Source organism: Oncorhynchus nerka, linkage group LG2 (assembly GCF_034236695.1).
Source record: "Oncorhynchus nerka isolate Pitt River linkage group LG2, Oner_Uvic_2.0, whole genome shotgun sequence".
NCBI lineage: Eukaryota > Metazoa > Chordata > Actinopteri > Salmoniformes > Salmonidae > Oncorhynchus > Oncorhynchus nerka.
In genome coordinates this window covers 32529914-32554410 of record NC_088397.1, presented here as the reverse complement: position 1 = coordinate 32554410, position 24497 = coordinate 32529914, and the positions used below count along the sequence as shown (strand labels likewise).

Genomic DNA, 24497 nt, shown 5'->3' with positions numbered 1-24497 from the left:
TTCCACCACAGACGATCGTTACATAATGATTTTACTGCGGTACCGTGTAATTTATTTAGGGCGTGAACTGTAATTGTAAATAATGTCCATGTCATGCCACACACACACATACCAGGGGTTGGAACCTGTTCAGGGAACAATACTGAAAACCTGAAAATAATACATCTTTTAAGGAACAGAAACAGAACCTGGAACGAAAGTGAACCCGTTATTTTAAATGTGGTTAATAAGTCCTCACTCTGTCACTCAGAAACTTATTCCAGTGTCTGCCTACTGCAAGCTGAAAATCTTTGCCCTTGCATGCTTAGGCTACGTGCTGAAGTTACAAGCTTTAATTAGAAGATGGGGAGAGAGATTTTTGATTAGCTGTAGAAGAATAGATTAACTTTTTCAATGCTAGGTAAGGATACTATAAGCTGAGTTATTACATTGGATTTATTAACTACAAAAGATGTGTTTTTAAATTCTGGTGCCGCTTTGCACACACAAGATTGTTAGCTTGCTAGCTCAAGCTTGTTAGCTAGCTAGCTCAAAGGAATTTTAATGTTCCTCAATAGAAGCTGCCGCTGTTAGATATAATTCTGAGGACCTAATTCATATAATGTATGTCATAACAAGATGCACAGCCCTTCAAACCTCTTCCCTCTCTCGCTCGCTCCCCACTCGCAAAATTGAAGTTGTCTCTTGCTTCATAGGCTATACTTGCCTGTCCATATAAACAACTAGCTTGCCTGCTCTATCCACACTGACTGGTGAATTAATTTAATGAGATACATGTAAAAAAAAACATTTAATTTCACAGGTTAAAAAAGGAATGATTTGAATGATATAAACCGGTACTTGTTTTGGGTTCAAACCGGCTCAGAGCTGGTCGATTGGGGGGAAAAAATGTGGTTCCAACCCCTGACCCATACACACGCATACTGAGAGACCACAGACTGTCAGTGAGGCAGGAGCCCCGTAAGGCTGTGGCTTTTTTACTGGAAAAACAAATGTCAGTCGAGGGAGAGTTGGATTGGACCACCGTGGACCTTATTTGATCCCCCAGTATATGACCAGCCTAGTCAATATCGATAAAATAAAATAAACTGGAACAATGGATTGTACGACATTATGTACAACTCCAGTTTGCCTATTGCCCCAACAAATGTCAATTATACATTTTTACATACGTCAGAGTGCATTTTCTTATCTAGCCTTATCTTGGGGCTTGACAATCTCCAGATACAACACATCAGCAGCATAGGATTTTTTTTTGTCACACACAAAGACACAGACACACACACACACACACACACTCCTTTCATCACTGTCTGGCCAAAGGAGGCCCTTGAACTTGAGGAGTGAGGTGTATTGTATAGCATGTAGTATCGGAGTCTGACAGCCATGTCTCTAAGACGTCTTATCTTGGGTCTTGTGAAACCGAATTACCAGAGGGACGTCAAATGGCTGAGTCATTACCTGGCCCCTCAGCGATCGTTTTGGCTCCAGTTCAGCCCAGTGTGAGATGAACGATGAGGAGATCCCAAGCTCTCTACTGTCTCTGGCCTAGCATGTGGCTCAAGTCTCGTTCCACCTCATTGGGGCAGCAGGTAGCCTAGTGGCTAGAGCGTTGGACTAGTAACCGAAAGGTTGCAAGATCAAATCCCTGAGCTGACATGGTAAAGAATCCCTGAGCTGACATGGTAAAGAATCCCTGAGCTGACAAGGTAAAAACAATCTGTTGTTCTGCCCCTGAACAAGGCACTGTTCCTGGGCCGTCATTGAAAATACGAATTTCTTATTAACTGATTTGCCTAGTTAAATATAGGTAATTGAATTTGTGTATCTTAGAGAAGGAAACATGATATCTAGATTATATTCCTTTCTCTATACGTTTCACATTTTGCCAATGGATTGTCCGTAGGGAGACAGCTTGGGGGACAACAGGTGGTAAGTAATGTATAATGTATGCTTAATGCATGTGAAACAAATCAATGTTTTTCCTGCCCTTGTAGAGTGTATGGTGTTCAAAACGTTCAACCTTAGCCTTAGTAAGGGTAAGAAAAAACACTGCAGTGGTACTGGTTTAAGACATAGAACGAAATGTAATATAATCATGAATACGGGCTGTAACCACAAGCATGGCCGCGGGAACCAGTTTTGGGTTGGGGGTGATGTTGACAGTGGGGCTGAGTAGTATTCTTCTCCACTCTGCTAAGGAGTATTTTTCACCGCTCATAGAGGAGTACTAAAGGCCTAGTTCACACATTTTGTGGAAGGAAAAAGGTGTTGCGGCACCCTCAGCACCCCTACTTCTCGCGGCTACGATCACAAGCTGGCGTTCCCAACAGTGACCTATGGCTGCTTGCCTATTCCAAATGGCCAATTACCATACACAATACATGTGCATTACACATAAAATCGAATGACTGCATGGATGTGCCAAAGCAGCATTTTCACCCCTCCCCCCTCCTCCTTCCTCACAGTGCTATTACACAGTGACATAATTTTGTCTTACAGCATGTGTGTTTTATTTGTGGTCCTATTTAAGTTTTCTGAGCCAGGATCGAGAACCAACCACGGATGTTTGGTTAGAGCGACTTTCCATTGGGTTTTCTTTCGTCTCTTTCTTCTTCTCTTTCTTAAACCCATACTGCTGATGCAGCTCTTTGGCTTTTGCAGTCACATGCTCCGTGTTGGCTAACTTTGCTATTTAGTGGCCTAGTGTAGTGGGACCCTGGCCAGCAGTGGGCAAGATGCCTCTTGAAACGTTCTCTTTGAGCGTTTATGGCTGAATCGTAAAGTAATAACTGAAAGCGATGGAAGCTGAGCCCTTCAGCTAGAAAATCTGGTCTCCTGTTTGGAAGTGCAACCAGAGTGGAAGGGAGGACAATGAATTGCGTAGATCTTTTGGAGGCATAGGGTTCCCTTGGGGACCATGTTGAGTCAAATGCTGGAGCTATTTTCAACTTCTATCCTTCCTACTGAATTCAATGGTAACGGTATTATTATGGTTTGGCTGCCTTGAGGGTCATAAACTCAGGACCCTGCCTTTCAACGATGATTCATAAAAATCCCAATAACTTCACAGATCGTCATTGTAAAGGGTCAAAAACACTGTTTCCCATGCTTGTTCAATGAACCATAAACAATTAATGAACATGTACCTGTGGAACGGTCGTAAAGGCACTAACAGCTTACAGACGGTAGGCAATTAAGGTCACAGTTATGAAAACTTAGGACACTAAAGAGGCCTTTCTACTAACTCTGAAAAACACCAAAAGAAATATGCCCAGGGTCCCTGCTCATCTGTGTGAATGTGCCTTAGAAATGCTGCAAGGAGGCATGAGGACTGCAGATGTGGCTAGAGCAATAAATTGTAATGTCCGTACTGTGGGACGCCTAAGACAGCGCTACAGTGAAACTGGACTGACGGCTGATCGTCCTTGCAGTGGCAGACCACGTGTAACAACACCTGCACAGGATCAGTACATACAAATACCACACCAGCGGGACATGTACAGGATGGCAACAACTGCCCGAGTTACACCAGGAACGCACAATCCCTCCATAAGTGCTCAGACTGTCCGCAATAGGCTGAGAGAGGCTGGACTGAGCGCTTGTAGGACTGTTGTAAGGCAGGTTCTCACCAGATATCACCGAAACAACGTCGCCTATGGGCACAAACCCACCGTCGCTGGACCAGACAGGACTGGACCGGACTGGCAAAGAGTGCTCTTCACTGACGAGTCACGGTTTTGTCTCACCAGGTGTGATGGTCGGATTCGTGTTTATTGTCAAAGGAATGAGGGTTACACCGAGGCCTGTACTCTGGAGAGGAATCGATTTGGAGGTGGAGGGTCCGTCATGGTCTGGGGCGGTGTGTCACAGCATCATCGGACTGAGCTTGTTGTCATTGCAGGCAATCTCAATGCTGTGCGTTACAGGGAAGACGTCACCCTACCTCATGTGGTACCCTTCCTGCAGGCTCATCCTGACATGACCCTCCAGCATGACAATGCCACCAGCCATACTGCTCGTTCTGTGCGTGATTTCCTGTCAAGACAGGAATGTCAGTGTTCTGCCATGGCCAGCGAAGAGCCCGGATCTCAATCCCATTGAGCACATCTGGGACCTGTTGGATCAGAGGGTGAGGGCTAGGGCCATTCCCCCCAGAAATGTCCAGGTACTTGCACATGCCTTGGTGGAAGAGTGGGGTAACATCTCACAGCAAGAACTGGCAAATCTGGTGCAGTCCATGAGGAGGGGATGCACTGCAGCACTTAATGCATTTTGCATTTTGACCCCCCCCCCCCTCCCCCCTTTGTTCAGGAACACATTCCATTTCTGTTAGTCACATGTCTGTGGAACTTGTTCAGTTTATGTCTCAGTTGTTGAATCTTGTTTTGTTCATACAAATATTTACACATGTTTAAGTTTGCTGAAAATTAACACAGTTCACAGTGAAAGGACTTTTATGAGGTTGTGTTTTGTTGCTGTAGACAATATATTTATTTTAGGGTTAGGGTTAAGTTTAGGTGTTAGGTTAAGGTGAGGGTTAGGGGAAGGGTTAGCTAACATTCTAAGTAGTTGCAAAGTAGCTAAAGAAGTAGTAAGTAGTTCAAAAGTTTCTAATTGGTTAAAATGCTAAAGTTGTCAGTGATTAGATTCAAACTCTCTACCTTTTGGGTTTATAGACGTTTGCATTTAAGGCTAACCCATACACCTCGACCAACCACCCTACTTTAGCTTTTGACTTAAGTAACCATCTGTTTTGTGTAACCATACCAAATGTAACATATCATATTAATTTGAGTGTCCCAGATGTTCATTTACTATGTTACGCCTAGTCTATCAGACCAGGCTGCTGGCCCAGCTCCAACTCTGAAGCCGGCTCTGCTTTCACTCCTGCCTTGTTTTTGTTTGTACATTGGGCCGGAGGACGTGTTATTGTATGGCAAGTAAGAAATCTTCTAACGAGACCCAAGTTCTCCAACCCAGCTTGGAATAACAGACAAAGCCCAATTCCTTGTCGTCTCCCACCGCCTTTCCATGACCCCCCTACCTGGTTCCTTTATCCTAGGCCTTAAGCCTCGGGCCTGACACGCTGCTCCATTCACCTCCACTTCCTGGCCCCAACAACAAGGTCTTGTTCATGTTTTTCTGTCTGGAGGGAGAACTGAGAGTGAAGACATTTCATGTCAGACCCAGGTGTGACTCTCATGAAATCCTAACCCTCCATTCTCTTTCCAAGAAAAGTAATATACTATACGCAGGGTTATTCAACTCTTACCCTACGAGGTCCGGAGCCTGCTGGTTTTCTGTTCTACATGATAATTAATTGCACCTACCTGGTGTCCAAGTCTAAATCAGTTCCTGATTAGAGGGGAACAATGAAAGAAAGGAGTGGAACTGGCTTTGAGGTCCGGAGTTGAGTTTGAGGGTACTATTGGGTGATCACATGGGCAATAATAGTGGAAAGCTCAGGAGGTATGATCATATACTGCAGGCAGGCTTATGGCCACACAATGTTTTGATGTTTTGTTTGCTCTCTAAATCACATGAAGGACACCCCCAACATGCACACTGGACTGGGTTGCACACACACACACATTTGACCAGAGGCCATGACTCAGCCTTTAGCTTTTTTAACAGTCTGAGTGCCCCAACCTCAGTGAACCTCTCAACCTCTGATGAGAGAATGTTATTGTTTCAGCCCCTAGTCAACAAGGCCACAGGGGCTCTCCAAAAAAAAAAGAAAAACCCATAACTCAATGGGGCGACTCGCCAAAAGCCCTTGACCAAGGTGCTTAGCCTCAGTTAAGGTCCTGGTATCCAGGCATATCAATAGGCTCTGTCTGTGGAATGTTAAAACCAAGGCGAACCTACAAAGCGAGCCGGAGACGATAGCCACGCAATAATGCAATAACACACTAACGCAGGGTTTCTTAAACTATGGGTCGGGAAAGGTGGGTCACGAATACATCTATAAATACACACTATTTATTCTTAATTTGGGTAGTTGGAGGGCAATTTGGATCATGGGAGGAGCCGTCAATTTCTCATTTGGGTCTTGAAGAAAAAATAATAATAAATAACCTGCTCTAATGAAAGCCAAGTGACGATAATTAAACTATTTATTTATTATATAGGAACCCCACACATCATGTTTACAGTATGGAAACGCGAGGGCCAACAATAGTTCTTACCGAATTAGAATAAGGACGTTAATAGTATGCAGGTTACCAAACGTTTCTTTGGGAATGGGGTGCTGGTCTGGTTCAACATTGTAGACTCAAATTCCCATGGTCCTCCTTGGTTGCCCTAACACTGGTTCTCACGGCGTCGGTGTTGGCACAATCAGAAGGCTTTATCTACTCTCCCTGTTCACCCATTATGAGTGACAACTCTATTCACTGGCGGCGGTGGAAGCTGGCCGAGAAAGGGATTATTGTTTAATTACTCGAGATAATCAAATTGCGCTCGGAGGAGTAGTTCTGCATTCCTTACCATACCTCCAGACCTAACCTCAAGATCTATTACAAACCATCATCCAGACCCCCAGAGACCTCCAGCAGACCTGCACCACATCTTCTGACCCATTCCTGAACAGGTGTTTGGGGGGGCTTTGTTGAGGCTGTGTGGGTGAATATTGCTACAGGGATACTGTAACAGCTGTTGGAAGGAGTGGAGGACCAAGGTGCTGCATAGTACATGTTCATCTTTATTATTTGAACTGAACACTGATTAACCACAAACGAAACCGAAACAATTTTGTCTGGTGCAGAAAGATACAAAACAACTACCCACAAAACACATGTGAGCAAGAGCTTCCTAAGTATGGTTCTCAATCAGAGACAACGATTGACAGCTGCCTCTGATTGGGAACCATACCAGGCCAAACACATAGAAATATAAACACATAGAAAAAGAACATAGAATGCCCACCCAAATCACACCCTGACCAAACCAAAATAGAGACATAAAAAGCTCTCTACGGTCAGGGCGTGACAGATACAAAATGTATTTGGGTGAAACATTCATATTAGCATTAGCAAATGGGCTTGGGACACGTGTGATGTGTTTTTATTGAGGACACAATGTATCTGGTGGTCGGTTGCGTTGTACAGTAAGTGTGTACTGGTGCAGTGAAAGGATATTGGCTGGTCATGTGTAGTAGTATTAGTTCATGGTTGATTTGTATTTGTGTGAAGGGATTATGTGGTTTAATGCACCTGTTGCTTAGTCTTGTGGGCAACAACGGGGAGTTGTGCATTGCTAAACCAAGATACTTGGCTGTGTGTGTTTGGTTTACAAAGAGCAGCCCTCATTCAGTTTTATTTGTCAAGTACAGTGAAATGCTTAATAACTTGCAAGCAGTATTCAATATCAAAATAGTATAACTAATAAAATATAAAAATAAAACATGAGAAATAAGAAATTAAAGAGGAAGCTATATTCAGGGTCAGTGCAAGTACCAAAATTACAGTGTGCAGGGATACTGGAGTATCTGAGGTAGATATGTAAACAGTATGGCATGAGCAAAAGTAATGGGTGGGTGTATGGTGGTGGAAGTGAGTGTGTGGGTGTATGTGTGTGTCGGTGTAAGTGTAAGTGTGTGGGTGTTAGTGTGTGGGTGTGGGTGTGAGTGTGAGTGTGTGGGTGTCAGTGTCAGTGTAGGTATGATAGGCGGATATACACTGAACAAAAATATAAATTCAACATGTAAAGTGTTTATTTAATTTCTTAAACCTTTATTTAACTAGGCAAGTCAGTTAAGAACAAATATTTACAATGACGGCCTACCAAAAATCAAAAGGCCTCCTGCGGGAATGGGGGCTGGGATTAAAAATAAAAATAAATTAAATAGAAATATAGGACAAAACACACATCACGACAAGAGACAGCACTACATAAAGAGAGACTTAAGATAACAACATAGCATGGCAGAAACACATGACAACAAAATGGTAGCAACACAACATGGTAGCAGCACAAAAAATGGTACAAACATTATTGCGTACAGACAACAGCACAAAGGGAAAGAAGGTAGAGGCAACAATACATCACGCAAAGCAGTCACAACTGTCAGTAAGTGTCCATGAATGAGTCTTTGAATTTAAAAAATTAGATAAAACTGTCCAGTTTGAGTGTTTGTTGCAGCTCGTTCCAGTCGCTAGCTGCAGCGAACTGAAAAGACGAGCAACCCATGGATGTGTGTGCTTTGGGGACCTTTAACAGGATGTGACTGGTTTATATCGCTGTTAGTGAGCATTTCTCCTTTGCCAAGATAATCCATCCACCTGACAGGTGTGGGATATCAAGAATCTAATTCAACAGCAAGATCATTACACAGGTGCACCTTGTGCTGGGGACAATAAAAGACCAATCTAAAATGTGTAGTTTTGTCACACAACACAATGTCACAGATGTCTCATGTTTTGAAGGAACATGCAATTGGAATGCTGACTGCAGGATTGTCTACCAGAGCTGTTGCCAGAGAATTTAATGTTAATTTCTCTACCATAAGCCACCGCCAACGTCATTTTAGAGAATTTGGCAGCTCACAATCGCAGACCACGTGTTTGACGTTGTGAGAGGTTTGCTGATGTCAATGTTATCAACAGAGTATCCCATGGTGGAGATGGGGTTATAGTGTGGGCAGGCACAAGCTACAGACAACAAACACAATTGCGTTTTATCAATGGCAATTTGAATGCACAGAGATACTGTGACGAGATCCGGACACCCATTGTCGTGCAATTCATCCGCCGCCATCACCTCATGTTTCAGTATGATAATGCACAGGCCCATGTCGCAAGGATCTGTACACAATTCCTGGAAGCTGTAAATGTTCCAGTTCTTTCATGGCCTGCATACTCACCAGACACGCCACCCATTGACCTTGTTTGGGATGCTCTGCATCGACGTGTATGACAACGTGTTCCAGTTCCCACCAATATCCAGAAACTTCACACAGCCATTGTTGAGGAGTGGGACAACATTCCACACGGCCAAAATCAACAGCCTGATCAACTCTATGTGTTGGAGATGTGTCGTGCTGCATGAGGAAAATGATGGTCACACCAGATACTGACTGGTTTCCTGATCCTCGCCCCTACCTTTTTTAGTAAGGTATCTGTGACCAACAGATGCATATCTGTATTCCCATTCATGTGAAATCTGTAGGTTAATGCCTAATGAATGGATTTAAATTGACTGATTTTCTTTTCTGAACTGTAAAATTGTTGAATGTTGCATTTTATATATTGTTTTCAGTAAACATGTAAACAAGGTTGAAAAGTGACTGGTAGCAGGAATGTATGAACACTTATGGTAATATATGAATGGTAATACACACTGAGTGTACAAAACATTAAGGACACCTGCTCTTTCCATGACAGACTGGCTAGGTGAATCCAGGTGAAAGCTATGATCCCTTATTGATGTCACTTCAATCAGTGTAGATGAAGGGGACGAGACAGGTTAAAGAAGGATTTTACATGTAAACTGGAGTAATAGTGACCAGCACCAGGATAAATAGATAGATAATCAATGAACAGCAGCGCAGTGGTGGTAATACATCTAACCAATCGTTATTTTAGCAGAATCGTACACTGTAAAAACCATGAAACACGTGACACATTTATAAACTAAACATCTTTAAAACGTAAACATTTGGCATGTAGATTAGCAAATAAGTGCTCTCGTCTTAAACACAGTGTTTAGAATGTAATAATTAAACATACTAGTCAGGTTTTTCCTGTCCGTTTCAAAGCAGGAGAGCACCTACGGTATACAGTATCTCCTACGTTTTCAGATTTTAAAACCAGTGTTGACTTTCCCATCATCCTGTTGAGAGTGTATTTAGTCGTTACAACTGGATGTGACTTCCCTTACCTTTGATTCAGATCAGTGTTAGGTATGTCTGTCACATTACCAACATTTCAGCACAACTGAACAGGACATTTGATTCAAGAAATATTTTCAATCGTGTAAGTGTTGTTGTTGCTCCTGAGTGGCGCAGCGGTCTAAGGCACTGCATTTTAGTGCTAGACGTGTCACCACAGACCCTGGTTCAATCCCAGGCTGTATCACAACTGGCTGTGATCTGGAGTCCCGGTAGGGCGGTGCACAATTGGCCCAGCATCCTCCGGGTTAGGTGGACAAATTCATTGTAAAATATGAATTTGTTCTTTAACTGATGTGCCTAGTTAAATAAAGGTTCAATAAAAATAAAATATTAATTTCTGTTAACTCAGAGTGAAAACGAAGTGGGAGGGGGAACATTATCATATTTCCCAGCATGCTTTGTTGCAGGTTGCCTTTTAGAATAGTTTGTTATAATACAGTATCTACATTACCTCATGCTCCTTGATCAGTGGTGTAAAGTACTTAAGTAAAAATACTTTAAAGTACTACTTAAGCAGTTTTTTGGGGTATCTGTACTTTACTGTTTATATTTTTCACAATTTTTACTTCACTACATTCCTAAAGAAAATAATGTACTTTTTACTCCATACATTTTCCTTGACACCCAAAAGTACTTGTTACAATTTGAATGCTTAGCAGTACAGGAAAAGGGTCCAATTCACGGACTTATCAAGAGAACGTCCCTGGTCATCCCTACTGCCTCTGATCTGGCAGACTCACTAAACACTAATGCTTAGTTTGTAAATTATGTCTGAGTGGTGGAGTATGCCCCTGGCTGTCAAATAATAATAAGAAGAAGAAGAAAACCGTGCCGTCTGGTTTGCTACATATATCGAATTTGACTTATAGCTTTTACTTTTTACTTTTCACTCAAGTATGACATTTAGTACATTTTCCACCACTGTACTTAAGTTAATTTAAAACCAGATACTTTTAGACTTTTACTCAAGTAGTATTTTACTGGGTGACTTTTACTTTTACTTTTTCTATTTTCTATTAAGGTATGTGTCACGCCCTGACCTTAGTTCCTTTTCATGTCTCTATTTCGGTTTGGTCGGGGTGTGAATTGTGGTGTTTTCTATGTGTTTGGCCTGGTATGGATCCCAATCAGAGGCAGCTGTCGATCGTTGTCTCTGATTGAGAACCATACTTAGGTTGCCTGTTCCCACCTGGTGTTTGTGGGTAGTTGTTTCCTGTTTTGTGTTGTGGCACCTTTCAGGACTGTTTTGATTTTTGTTGTTTCACTTTGTTATTCAGTTACATTAAATTTAACATGGACACTTACCACGCTGCGTTTTGGTCCGATCTTTTCTGTTCCTCAGATGAAGAAAGATCGTTACAGTACCTTTACTTTTACTCAAGTATGATAATTTAGTACTTTTTCCACCTCTGACTTTGATTAATTGATCTTATACTATAGAAAGAAAGAAATACAGATAAATAACTTTATAAACGAATCCAATCTGTAAGGGGTTGGCTTTATTACACTCATTACTGAGATGGTTGTTCCAGTTTACGTGGTTTAGGTAGTCTTGGTTGTTAAGTCCTTCACCTTAGCAGTCATTCTGAGTGCACGTTGTGGGTGGTAACATTTAAACATTGATGGATATCTTCCCTCTGGCTTGATTCTGATAGGAATTACTAAGTATCAAAAATCATTTAAAATTCCTTATATAAAGCAAACTAGACGCCACCATTGTCTTGTTTTTAAAATGTACGGATAGCCAGGGCTACACTCCAACAGACATCATTTGCAAACAATGCATTTGTGTTCAGTAAGTCTGCCAGACCAGAGGCAGTAGGGATGAACACATGTTCTCTTGATAAGTGCGTGAATTGGCCAGGACCATTTTCCTGTCCTGCTAAGCACTCGACATGTAACGAGTACCTTTGGGTGTCAGGGAAAATGTATGGAGTAAAAAGTACATTATTTTCTTTAGGAATGTAGTGAAGTAAAATGAAAAAATTGTTTCAGCCTACCGAAGGAGAAAAGGCACTACCATTCCTTCTTCACGACTGTGCAGGTGGGACAGGACCATGTTAAGCCCTCAGTGATGTAGACACCGAGGAACTTTGTGTGTGTGTGTGTGTGTGCTTGCGCGCATACTTGTGTATGTGTACATGCTTGCGTGCATGGTCTCGTGGTTAGACCGTTTAGACCTAGGCTCCAGGATCAGTGAGCAGTAGGAATCTGTGTTTGTTTGGCTTGTCTGGATCCGTCTCTTCCCAGCTCGGATCACTGGAGCATGGGATGGGAATTTGACCACCAGGTGGGTCTGTGGTCTGTACATGTTGCCCCATCCATGGTCTTCCTGATCACTAGCGTTCCTGAGAATCCTATAGGATTCCATATAATGGGAACTGGGAATGCTGACTCTTGTCCTCATCCATCTTGCTTGTGCAGTGTGTCGACACAAAGTGTTTATTCCACACAAACACACTTATGTCCACACAGACACATGTACACTAACACGCAAACACATACTGTACACAAATACACACTACACTCATGTACATAGACGTACACACACTTGCACACAGACACACATGTACACACTAAAACAAACACACACATACCTCCATCATCCATGTTGATGTTTTTGTGTATGGCCCCATTGACTGTATCAGTATTTGCACTGTGCAATGTATGGTCTTGCTGAAAGCTGTGGCCTTGTGTGCTACAGAAGAGAGTGGAAGAGAAGAGATGTTGACAGGACTGTACTCCTTGCTTTGACTCTTAGAAGCAACTGGAACCTAAGAGATCAACACCCGTAACTCCTAACTTGAGATCAACACCTGTGACTCCTAAATTGAGTCCGACACTCATGATTCAGACTGTAAATCATGCTTTATGTCAATGGAAGATTTGCATGGACATTTGAATAATGCACACAGATTTTTTTTTAAAGTTAACATCTGGTCCTCTCTCTGTCCCTACCCCATGTACTTCTATAGAGAGAGAGTGCATCATTATTTCCTACTCGCATGTCTCCAGCCTATAGGCCAGCCTGCTTAGTCTGGCCTCATTAAACTAGCTCCTAACCCCAATTAGCCCTCTTGGATGGAGGATGGTGTGTGGGAGTGGGTTTGTCCACTCTAATTCAAGGAGAGAGAGAGACCATTGTTTCAGAGGGACTCCAGACTGGGAGTAGTAGTCAGTCCCCCTCCTTCTCAGCCCAGAGCACATAAAATCCCCAGGAAGGATTATTAGCATTAAAGCGCCATTCACAATAAATACAACATTAAATGGCCTCCCTCGATCGCCTCAGGGGAGCCCTGCCCAACGGCAAATGTTTAGGGCAAAATGTTGCAAGGGAATATTAGATTAGTGCTCTCCCCCTGGTGTGTTTGACATGGAGGTCAGGGGGGTTGAGGGTAAGCCGTATTGGCCACATCCGGGAAAGAGGAAATGTGTGATGGGGTCGTAGACAGGGGAGCAGTGGTGAGGGGAAGAGCACGGGCCTGTATCCACAAAGCATCTCAGAAAAGGTCTTAGGAATCCTGTTTTAAGACTATAAACACTCCCAGCTCAAGAGTATGTTTTAGAGTGATGTTAAGACACTGCCCAGACAAACTCTGAGCCAGTAAAATCAACACATAAAAGTTTATCTCGGCTGGTAATCACAACAGTTTGAGATACCGCAAAGGAAAGATAGTGATGACGCTCATTGACATGGTTGCAAATTGAGGATAAACCAGCTAGCATCGTCAGCTGTGAACTCTATAGCACGCTTCAAACAACCACGATGAATGTGATTTTTTAAATATTTTTTTTACAGTAATCATCATTATTTAGACACACTCGTCTCGGCCCGTTTTAACAACTCTAAATCGATGGCAACTCTAAGTCACTTGCCGATAATGTTGCATACAACCTTGAGCAGCGGGAAGTATGGGTGCTGCAGTATCACTTGAAAAATCTGAAAAGAAAATACATTGAAATATTTGATTGTTTCACAAAAGCGGACCGATATCCGTGCCAAAACAGTTTTTCTTGCCCCCACACTGTCGGTGATAAAATAGCATCAGGCCTCACCCCCCAAAACATCTTCCTGCAGCTATGTTGAAAGGTCTATAATTTGAACACAATCAAAGTCAACATAAGCCCCAGATGCCTTTTCAATTGTCCAATTTATAGGCATGCCCAATTTAGATATTGTTTTTAACCACGCGATGTTGCGCTCCAAATGGATAACTTCAAATAACATGACAATTAAATCATCAAAAGAAAAATGTGTTTATTCATTCGCCGAGTGGTTATAAGTATTCATGCATATCCTGTGAAATGGGCCTAATGGGAAGTCATTGTCCAAAGGCGCAAGAGATACTTTTTTGCGTGTAGGTCTAGATCATTTATGGATTGATCATAGGCCTATAGAAATATCAAAACATTATTTGAACAACTCCAAAGCAATTGAATGTGGCGCAAGGGACCCCATGACTTGCTGCATTTTTCTATTATCAGGACACCTGCTGGTAACTCTTAGACTGGTTAGGACAGCTCATGCGCTGCAGCACCCCCTGAAAAATCCAAATCAAAACAGTGTACTGGGCCTTTTCTAGTCCTGTGTCAGCGGAACCGATATAGTCATCTGTAGCGTGGTCCAAAGGAAAATCAGCATCGGCCATGATTACTTCAAGGTTTAAATGGTTGGCTAAAATAACTACCAATCTAAAAAATTGTTAGCTGACATGGCTAATTTAGTCCTGTCAGTGACTGACATAAGGAAAAGAAGGAAAATTGTTGAATAATGGACAACCAAACATCAAAATGGAGTATTCTAGTGTTTTTACAGTCAATAGTAAGTTGAGACCCCGACTGAGTTCCCCACGAAATAAATCCGATTTTGTCGCTTATGCGTGGTACAGCCTGGTACTCTGCTAATGTCAGTAGTTTCTGGGTAGATCTCAGACCACCAGTACAGTGCCTTCGGAAAGTATTCAGACCCCTTGACTTTTTCCACATTTTGTTACGTTATAGCCTTATTCTAAAATGGATTAAGTTAAACATTTTCCTCAGCAATCTACACACAATACCCCATGAAGACAAAGTGAAAAAAAAGGGTTTTAGCAATTTTTGTAAATGTATTAAAAATGAAAAACAGATACCTTATATTACAAAAGTATTCAGACCCTTTGCTATGAGACTCGAAATTGAGCACAGGTGCATCCTGTTTCCATTGATCATCCTTGAGATGTTTCAACAACTTGATTGGAGTCCACCTGTGGTATATTCAATTTAGTAGATATTATTTGGAAAGGCTCACACCTGTCTATAAAAGGTCCCACCGTTGACAGTGCATGTCAGAGCAAAAACCAAGCCATGAGGTCGAAGGAATTGTCCGTAGAGCTCCGAGAAATTATTCTCTTGAGTCACAGATCTGGGGAAGGGTACCAAAACATTTCTGCAGCATCGAGAGCCCCCAAGAACACATTGGCCTCCATCAGTCTTAAATGGAAGTTTACAACCACCAAAATTCTTCCTAGAACTGGCCGCCCGGCCAAACTGAGCAATCAGGGGAGAAGGGCCTTGGTCAAGGAGGTGACCAAGAACCCGGTGGTCACTCTGACAGAGCTCCAGAGTTCCTCTGTGGAGATGTGAGAACCTTCCAGAAAGGCAACCATCTTTGCAGCACTCCACCAATCAGGCCTTTATGGTAAAGTGGCCAGACAGAAGCCACTTCTCAGTAAAATGCACAACAGCCCGATGAAACCAAAAGTGTACTCTTTGGCCTGAATGCCAAGCGTCACATCTGGAGGAAACTTAGCACCATCCCTAAAGCATGGTGGTGGCAGCATCATGCTGTGGGGATGTTTTTCAGCGGCAGGGACTGAGAGACTAGTCAGGATCGAGGGAAAGATTAACGGAGCAATGTACAGAGAGATCCTTGATGAAAACCTGCTCCAGAGCGAAGGTTCACCTTCCAAGAGGACAACGACCCTAAGGACACAGCCATGACAATGCAGGAGTGGCTTCGGGACAAGTCTCTGAATGTCCTTGAGTAGCCCAGCCGAGCTCGGCTTTGAACCCGATCGAACATCTCTAGAGAGACCTGAAAATAGCTGTGCAGCAACGCTCCCCATCCAATCGTACAGAGCTTGAGACGATCTGCAGAGAAGAATGGGAGAAACTCCACAAATACAGGTGTGCCAAGCTTGTAGTGTCATACCCAAGAAGACTCGAGGCTGTAATCGCTGCCAAAGGTGCTTCAATAAATTAGCAAAAAATATGTTTTTGCACTGTCATTATGGGGTATTGTGTGTAGATTGACGAGGGGGGAAAAATGTTTTTTTTAAGGCTGTAACATAAAATGTGGAAAAAGTCAAGAGGTTCCGTATGCACTGTATGTAGCAAATGTAACTTAAGCAGATACAGTGGCTCAGTGGGTTGGACAGAACATAGTGCAAGCATCACATGCTGAATCGGGACTAACAAAGAGCAAATAAATTATGTCCAGCTGTGACCAACTGTATTCAGTATTTTTGTTGTTGTTATTATACTTTGTTTGTTTGCTTGAGTCTGCCTGGAGTACCAGATGGGCAGGCGTTTGCACTTTTGGGACTATTCCATTGGTTCAATTCATCCAAGCAAACTCAACCAAGCACTGCTACAGTTCGCGCAAAGATTTCAAATACATTTTTTCAGGTCTAGTATTAACACGAAAATACCTCATACACAGCTACCCCTACCGACCCCAAAATACCGCAATACCCCAATGACACACGAGTGGTGTGTGGTGTATAAGTGAGTGATGCTGGGGGTCTAGTAGTGTCAACATGGGGAATGTGTGAACCAGTGCCCTGCCTGCCAGACATCAGTTAAAGGCACCATAAAGCATGCTACTGGACACTGACGTCAGTTCAACGTCTAGTTTTGATTAACATTTGGTTGAGTTGTCAACTAATGTGAATTCAACATAAAATCAACAAATAAATTCATCATGTCATTGGATTTAGGTTCAAAGAGAACATTCCTTTGTTGATGACTTTTTGCAAATCCAATTAGTTTTCCACATTGATTCAACATCATCACATTGAATATATTGGTTGAAATGACTTGGAAACAACGTTGATTCAACCAGTTTCTGCCCAGTGGGATGCTAGTAGAGGCCTACGATTGTGCCTGGGCTGAATTCTGCCACTAATTTACAGGGACTCCAGGTCTGTTCTGCACAGAACAATGGCCACTGTGTGAAAAAACTCTTATGCTGGTATTTGATTTGTCCCAAGTAGCTGAATGGAGTCTGGAGTTGGGTTTGGAATGTGGATATGAAAAAGTGTGTGGGGTGAGGTCAGTGTGTGTTGGGGGGGAGGGGATTTATCTGTGTGTGTGTGTGTGTGTGTGTGTGTGTGTGTGTGTGTGTGTCTGTGTGTGTGTGTGTGTGTGTGTGTGTGTGTGTGTGTGTGTGTGTGTGTGTGTGTGTGTGTGTGTGTGTGTGTGTGTGTGTGTGTGTGTCTTTCTGTCAAACAAATGTTTAACAGGTACATAACTATTAACAAAAACGATACATAGTCCCTTCTTTCACTCGCCAACGGAGTCTGAAGAGAATCTTGAATTACCAACCTGTGTGTGTGGATTTTTAGACTTCCTTACTCTTGACCCTCAGTGACCAGCCCAGTGCAGACCAGCCTGTGTAGGTCGGTAGTTAGCTTTGCTGTGGATGAATGGCATTACCACTGAGTCGTGTTATGGTAGTACGTGTTGTTGTGATTTGCTGGTTGACTCACAACTGCAGAGCGGGCAGGTTTAGGGTCATTAAATATTGTGGGGATGAAGGACGGGTGGTTTGAATAAAGAGAAAACAATACCTTACAAAATCTTGTAAATAAGAATTTGTTCTTAACTGACTTGCCTAGTTAAATAAAGGTTAAATAAAAATAAATACATGTATAATTGTTGTACAATTTATATCTATAGGCTACATTGAGGTTTTTATTTCATTATTTTAAGCTATCTGGCATTAGAGCGTAAGTCTAAGCTTCAAGGCCTAACTGTACATGCACCAAATAGCCTACACAGCAATCGCCAAATGCTTTGGGGAACAGGCAGAAAAATGCATCCATGGAGGGAAAAAGGACACTGTCAGAGTTGAATTCAATAAGAGAAAAGATGCGAAATGGATTTGAAAATAAAGAGATAGGAGTGACTGAAAAGTAATATTTGGGAAAGATTTGGTGAAGAGGTAATAGAGGATGATAACAGTGCCTAATATGTTAGTTTAGTTTATTAGGATCCCCATTAGCTACTGCACATGCAGCAGCTACTCTTTCTGGGTTCCACATGAAACGTACAAATACATGACAAAGTACAGAACAGTAATAGATAAGAACAAGATATAACATTAAATTCAAAAGTTGTACGTATATGGGAAGGACACCAAGACACAACAAAAATACTATTGGCACACTATTCATATATACATATTCATATATCCAGTACAGTTCAATTTGATCTTTAGAAAGAGGAGAGGTTCTGCGATACTGTAATGTGGTCTGTGTGTAGCTTGTGTAGAGGAGTCAGGCGCAGGACAGCAGATATGAGTAAATAAACATAATTTACGCAAAATAGACAAATACAATACAATAAAGAGAGCCCACATAACAGACCGCATTACATACAAACAATTATTCACAAACAAACATGGGGGAACACAGGGTTGAATAATGAACAAGTAATTGGGGAATTGAAACCAGGTGTGTAAGACAAAGACAAAACAAATGGAAAATGAAAAGTGGATCGGCGATGGCTAGAAGGCCAGTGACATCGACCGCCGAACGCCTCCCGAACAAGGAGAGGGACCGACTTCGGAGGAAGTCGTGACAGATACAAGATGTTTTTAAAAGCTACACTTGCTTTTTGCCTGAATAACCTCTGGTGGCAGAGCATTCCACCATGACATGACTGTATAAATAACTGAGCGTCGCATTAAATCTGTTTTTGGTTTGGGTACCCTGAAGAAACCCATAGTGGCGTGTCTGGTGGGGTATGTCTGTTTGAAGTGTATGTGAAAAGATTATACAAGTGGTTAGGCATTTTTAACACACAAATGTTTCTTTAAAAAACTAGAAGAGAAGTAGTGAATTTTTCCTCAACCCTCAACTATGAAAGACTATCGTGCATGTTGTTGATGTTGGTTCTGTGTGTGCAGTTAAAGGCAAGGCGTTCTGCTTTGTTTTGAGCCAGCTGCAGCTTTGCTAGGTCTTTCTTTGCTGCACCTGACCATATTACCGGACAGTAATCCAGATGAGACCATATCAAAGCCTGAACATTTAGTACAGTTGATCTTTGTGTCAAAACTGCTCTCGTTGCAAGCGATAGAACCCTTTCTGGTTCTACAAGGATTTTTTTTTTCTAAGAATGTAGTGTAAACTAACCTGGCCCAGCTCAACCTCAGGAATGTAATTTTCTGAATGGAGACTTGGAGCAGATTATGGGCGGGAGTCTTGGTTTTACGGTGCCTATAAAAAGCAGGCTGAATGAGCACAGACAATGACACAGCCTGTTACCTTTTTGAGAACTGCCTGGGATGGCCTAAATGGCAAAGACGCCATTTATAGAACGACAGACTCCACAATAGCCAAAACTAAGAGCAACGTATTATTTGTATTTAGTTTATAGCTAGCTTTGTCTTCCCAGATGGATGACTCTTTATTCTCAACCCACCAGATAGGAGATGGTGTTCCTCGCTCATCAATTTGGCTTCTCTGCTGTCCTAATATTTTGCTTTTGAATGATTTCATTTTGGGGCTCCCGAGTGGCGCAGCGGTCTAAGGCACTGCATCTCAATGCTAGAGGGGTCACTACATACCCTGGCTCGATTCCAGACTGTATCACAACCGGCTGTGATTGGGAGTCCCATAGGGCGGCGCACAATTGGCCCAGCGTCGTCCAGGTTAGGGTTTGGCCGGGGTAGGCCGTCATTGTAAATAAGAATTTGTTCTTAACTGACTTGCCCAGTTAAATAAAAATAAATAGGAATGGAGACAGTTTTAGCGCTGAGGCAAGCAATTAGCATCCCAGGCAAACTGAAAGCTTGGGATGGTGAGACGATAACAGCTCAGAATGTTGAGGGTCCCATATGACACATCCCTGTTGTAAACAGCCAATGATCTAACTGAGTATTAAAGAGTAGATGACAGACTGGTACCAAGAAGCCGGTGACAGATCAGAATAGTGATGCGTTAATGACAGAATGATGGTGTAACACATCTAAGGTGGTCAGTGTCTTGTCTGTGGGTGCATGTGTACGTGTGTGCATGCGTGCGTGTGGGTGCATGTGTACGTGTGTGTGCATGCGTGGTTTACAAGCAAGTCTACCCTCACACTACAAGCAAGTCCACAGGCCTGCGCTTTGTAAGAGCAGCACGATGGAATTTATGAAGCTATGTGTGCTTTTCCAAAACAAAACCAACTGACATGGAAATAACAACTGCAGTCGAAGGTGGAAGTGCATTTCGGTACATTGGTTCTCACTCTCTCTCATGTTCTTTCAGTCCCAGGAGGAAGGAGGCCAGTGTTGACATTGGGGATGGCGGTAGCAGGAGGCCGTGGCAGCCGCTAAGGTCACCTGTATGTAGCTGTGGCGTGTTATGCTAGGTGCACTAGGGATGGAATGGGAGATCACACTGAAGCTAGTATACTGAACACCAGACGTGACTCAGCTTAGAATCATCATCAGCCAAAAGCACTTGACAAATTCAGTAGAGAAAGTGTGAATGTAAAATTGGAAAGGCAGATTTTTATGTTGTTAAAAACAAAGTTGTTTGTTCTACTCAAATGGGTAATGGGTGTCTCGGAAGTCTTACGCACGACTGGAGACACCTGGAGGAATGCCGTTGACACTAAAAATGTCTACCCACTAGCTAACCTACAACACTCTAGTCTAGTCAGAGCCTTATGTTCATTTCCGATGCAGGTGCCCAAAGTGGCAAGAACGGGATAAAGCTACAGGTGGCAGCGACCTCACTTCCTTTTAGCCTTAACACTTCGTTCAGCTGTTGCTCAACCTACATCCATCCACCAACAATCTTGTACTTTTTTGATGGCTTTTGGGTGAGCAATGATTTATTCTGAATTAATAGAGCGGTTGTCGTATACTGTTACTTTAATATTGAATAAACACACTAGATTACATGTGGACTTTGAGTCAAGAAACTAAGTATTCCATTTAAGGTCTTCATCTTGGATGAATAAAATGGGTAAGCTATGCACTGGTCAATACATTTTAGAGCCTGCAAGGCTATAAGCTTTGCCTGCTTGGGCAATGAGGAGGGAGTGCAAACACAGAAATGTTTGAAAGGCTTAGAGTTCAATCCACTCAGTGCACAGTTATTCAGGCATTTTCACACTGCATTGTTCTTAGCCCCTGGCTTGCCTTAGCCCTTGGCTAAGACTGACCCTGGGCTAGCTTAGCATGTGTTCACATAAGCAGGGCTAACTGAAACCGACTGTCATTTTTCTGGAGTAGAATATTCAAATTAGGGGACTGTGATTGGCTCACCCTGGGCTAAGGTTGGCGCTATCCTAGATTTAATATGTGCAAGTGTAAGCAGTCGCTTAGCCCTGGGCTAAAAGCTCTCTTAGTCCAGGGCTAAGGAGGGCTAAGCCCTAGGCTAGGTGCAGTGTGAGCACTATTGACAATTGCATGACAACTAGAATAAAGGGGAAAAATTTGAAATAATATTTGGTTATTTTTTTTAAAACATTTTGATTACTGGCCGAATACTTTTAACCACTAGGCTACCTGCCTCCCCCTGTAAAAAAAAAAATAAAAATTAGGAAAACAATACCCTATACACGGAACAATGCCTCATTTGGATTGCGAAGAGGATCGTGAATTGCCAAAGTACATATTAGGCGACTTAGAGAAGCCTGGAGACGAGAAGGTCATTAAAGATGAGGTAGAGTCCCAGTTCCAACAGGGGTTTGATTATAGGGGGGTTCGGTTTTACCAAGAGTAGAGTGATCATAATCTACCTTTGGCATTACATAAACAAGTTCATGCTCAGTCTTGTATCTATTGGGGGTATTATTAAGTGTGTGTGTGTGTGTGTGTGTGTGTGTGTGTTCATGTCTACAATAATAGTATCAGACTAGTTGTGTATTCACTTATGGTCCATAGAAAATCACCTGTGCTGTCTACTGCAGTACGTTTGCAAGTCAACTGTACTTCAACTGTGGTCATTTTGCAGATAGACTGCAATACTACTGTAGTCATATTCTGTTACTGTAACTTCATAACTACAATATTTGTTATTTTAGAGGAGAATTTAAAATATAAAAAATATAGCAGGCTTGCTGGAACCCCAGCAAGACGCATTATTCCTTGTGTAACACTCATGCCTTTCGCCTTGAAGGGTTTCTAGCATTGGCGACTGTTCTTTGTGACAGAGGTGTAAATGCTGTAGGACCCGCTACTGGTGGACGTCTTTCGGCTTCTAATGCTGCGTTCAAGAACAAGTCGGAAACTTGAAAACTCAGACAAACCCGGAATTGTTACTGGTTGAACGCGGCACGCGTATAACTACAACCAGTTAGCAAGTCGGACATTTAAGTGTTTCCTAGTTCCGAATAGCACGTGAACGCGGGAAATGTATAGGCTGCTCTTCGGAATTAGGTAGGCTAAAATAACCGCGGTCGTAATCCTTGTGAAATGCTAAATGTTGACCACGAAAAACGCATTGTTTTTAGGCTATTTATTTGTGTGGTTTCATCTGCGCTGTTCTAAGGCGTATTAAAGTTTTCGATAACCGTACCAACTGAAACCTGATTATTATAAATGATTAACCCAGTAATTCTAAAGTTCACCGTTTTACATCCGTCCGCATATGCTCACAACTATTTGTGTTGCCCGTGAGGTGTGGTATGAAAGGCGCAAGGAAGGCATGTTGTGGAGATCCGCCTCTACATTCATTGTAAGCTATCATACCAGGTACAAGTACGTTTTTTTCACTAACTACTTTTGCACTTGATAGGAAAGCTAAGCAAATGTCCTCGTGTATCGTTAATGGCCAAATGCGAACTGTTACAGATATTAATAGTGTAGCAACAGCGGCCACACTAGTCCAAAAATCATTGCAAACTACGCCTCTAGCCTAATAGTGTAGCTACAGCGACTACACTGTAGCCCAAAAATAATTGCAAGCTACGCCTCTATCTAGCTCTGCATCTTGATTGTATAAAAGGATGCAAAAATGGGACCTGTGTCTTCTGACTAGGCTATTGCATATCCGTTGTAAACGGTGAAATTCCTCCTTGTGTTGAACATGTGCCTTTGCTCTCTCTGTCCCTCAACCTAAATGAATCCTGGAAAGGTTACATCAGAGACCGTAAAAAGCAGGGTTATATAGGTACTTGACTATCATCACTATCTCACTAGACACACGTAACAACCAAAAGCAGTGGTAACATGACAGTTGCAGTTTGAGTAACCCAGCTGACAATAGAAAAAGCAATGTAATGTCCAAATCAAATTTATTTATATAGCCCTTCGTACATCAGCTGATATCTCAAAGTGCTGTACAGAAACCCAGCCTAAAACCCCAAACAGCAAGCAATGCAGGTGTAGAAGCACGGTGTCTTTCCTAGGCACTAAGTCGAGGCAGTAAATCGGGGAGGCATTATAGCCAAGTGGATCGAATCCTGGAGCTGACGAGCAATGTTGCCAACTCCACAGTAAGGAAAGTAGCTATTGGTTGTCCTAAAAGTCGCTCGAAGTCGCCAAATGACGTCATTGCCTAATTAGCATAATTGGCCATGTGCATGTAATTGTGATGGACGCTGTAGGAGAGACAAAAAGTGAGTAAAAAACACCCTAAATAGTTTATTTGTAGTTCTAAACATTTCTTCTGTTGATTCTTTTTTAAAAATGTTTATGTCACAATTCCAACCCTCCTTTTTTATCCGGGCAAGAGACACTAACGGAGTTACTTCGTTTTTAAATTGTTATTTTATTTACATTCAGGGCGGGATCAGCCGCGGCGGCTTCCCGCATGCGCGATTCATTTGCAGTCTGGACGTGGAGGGGTGAACATCTCCTGTTCTGACTGCAGCTGGGAGGGACTGGTGCGAGAGGACTGGGCCGCCTGTGATTGCTTTGGGACCCCCGGTAGAACCCGCTGCTCGTTGAGAAGAGTAAGAACGATACATGCTTTCACGTCAGAGTCCCAATAACACCAGAAAAAGTCTCTAGATTTGGCGCTAGTCTCTTTTTTGAAAATGTGTTGCTAGAGGGGTCTGAATACTCGCTAAATATAGCGACAAAGTCGCTAAGTTGGCAACACTGCTGACAAGGTACAAATCTGTCGTTCTGCCATTGAACAAGGCAGTTAACCCACTGTTCCCCGGTAGGCCGTCATTGTAAATAATAATTTGTTCTTAACTGGCTTGCCTAGTTCAATAAAGGTTAAATAAATACATTTTTAAAAAGTATGCCATGGTTCGTTAGACAAAGCCTATTGGAAAATGAAGGGCTTTATAATTATTAAAGATCATGTTCTGACTGATATTTTCTCATAAGAACTTATAGGCCTGTGTTAATATTATAATATTTGCCATTTAGCAGACGCTTTTATCAAAAAGG

At 42.4% G+C, this 24497-nt stretch overlaps 1 protein-coding gene across 6 annotated transcripts in view; it reads left to right on the top strand.

The window, feature by feature from the left end:
- Positions 1–24497, top strand: part of LOC115134496 (sodium- and chloride-dependent GABA transporter 2-like) — a 127905-nt gene that overhangs the window by 58307 nt on the left and 45101 nt on the right. For 2 of the 6 annotated variants that reach the window (XM_029668548.2, XM_029668530.2), the window contains exons 1-2: positions 22885–23713; positions 23880–24049. The exons of 1 other annotated variant lie outside the window; for it this stretch is intronic. In XM_029668548.2, coding sequence (XP_029524408.1) covers positions 23689–23713; positions 23880–24049 — 195 coding nt within the window. In that variant the 5' untranslated portion in view covers positions 22885–23688. Of the gene's footprint in view, positions 1–22364; positions 22848–22884; positions 23714–23879; positions 24050–24497 lie in introns of those variants that run through there. 3 more of the 6 variants (XM_029668539.2, XM_029668557.2, XM_029668584.2) reach the window with 3 other exon arrangements.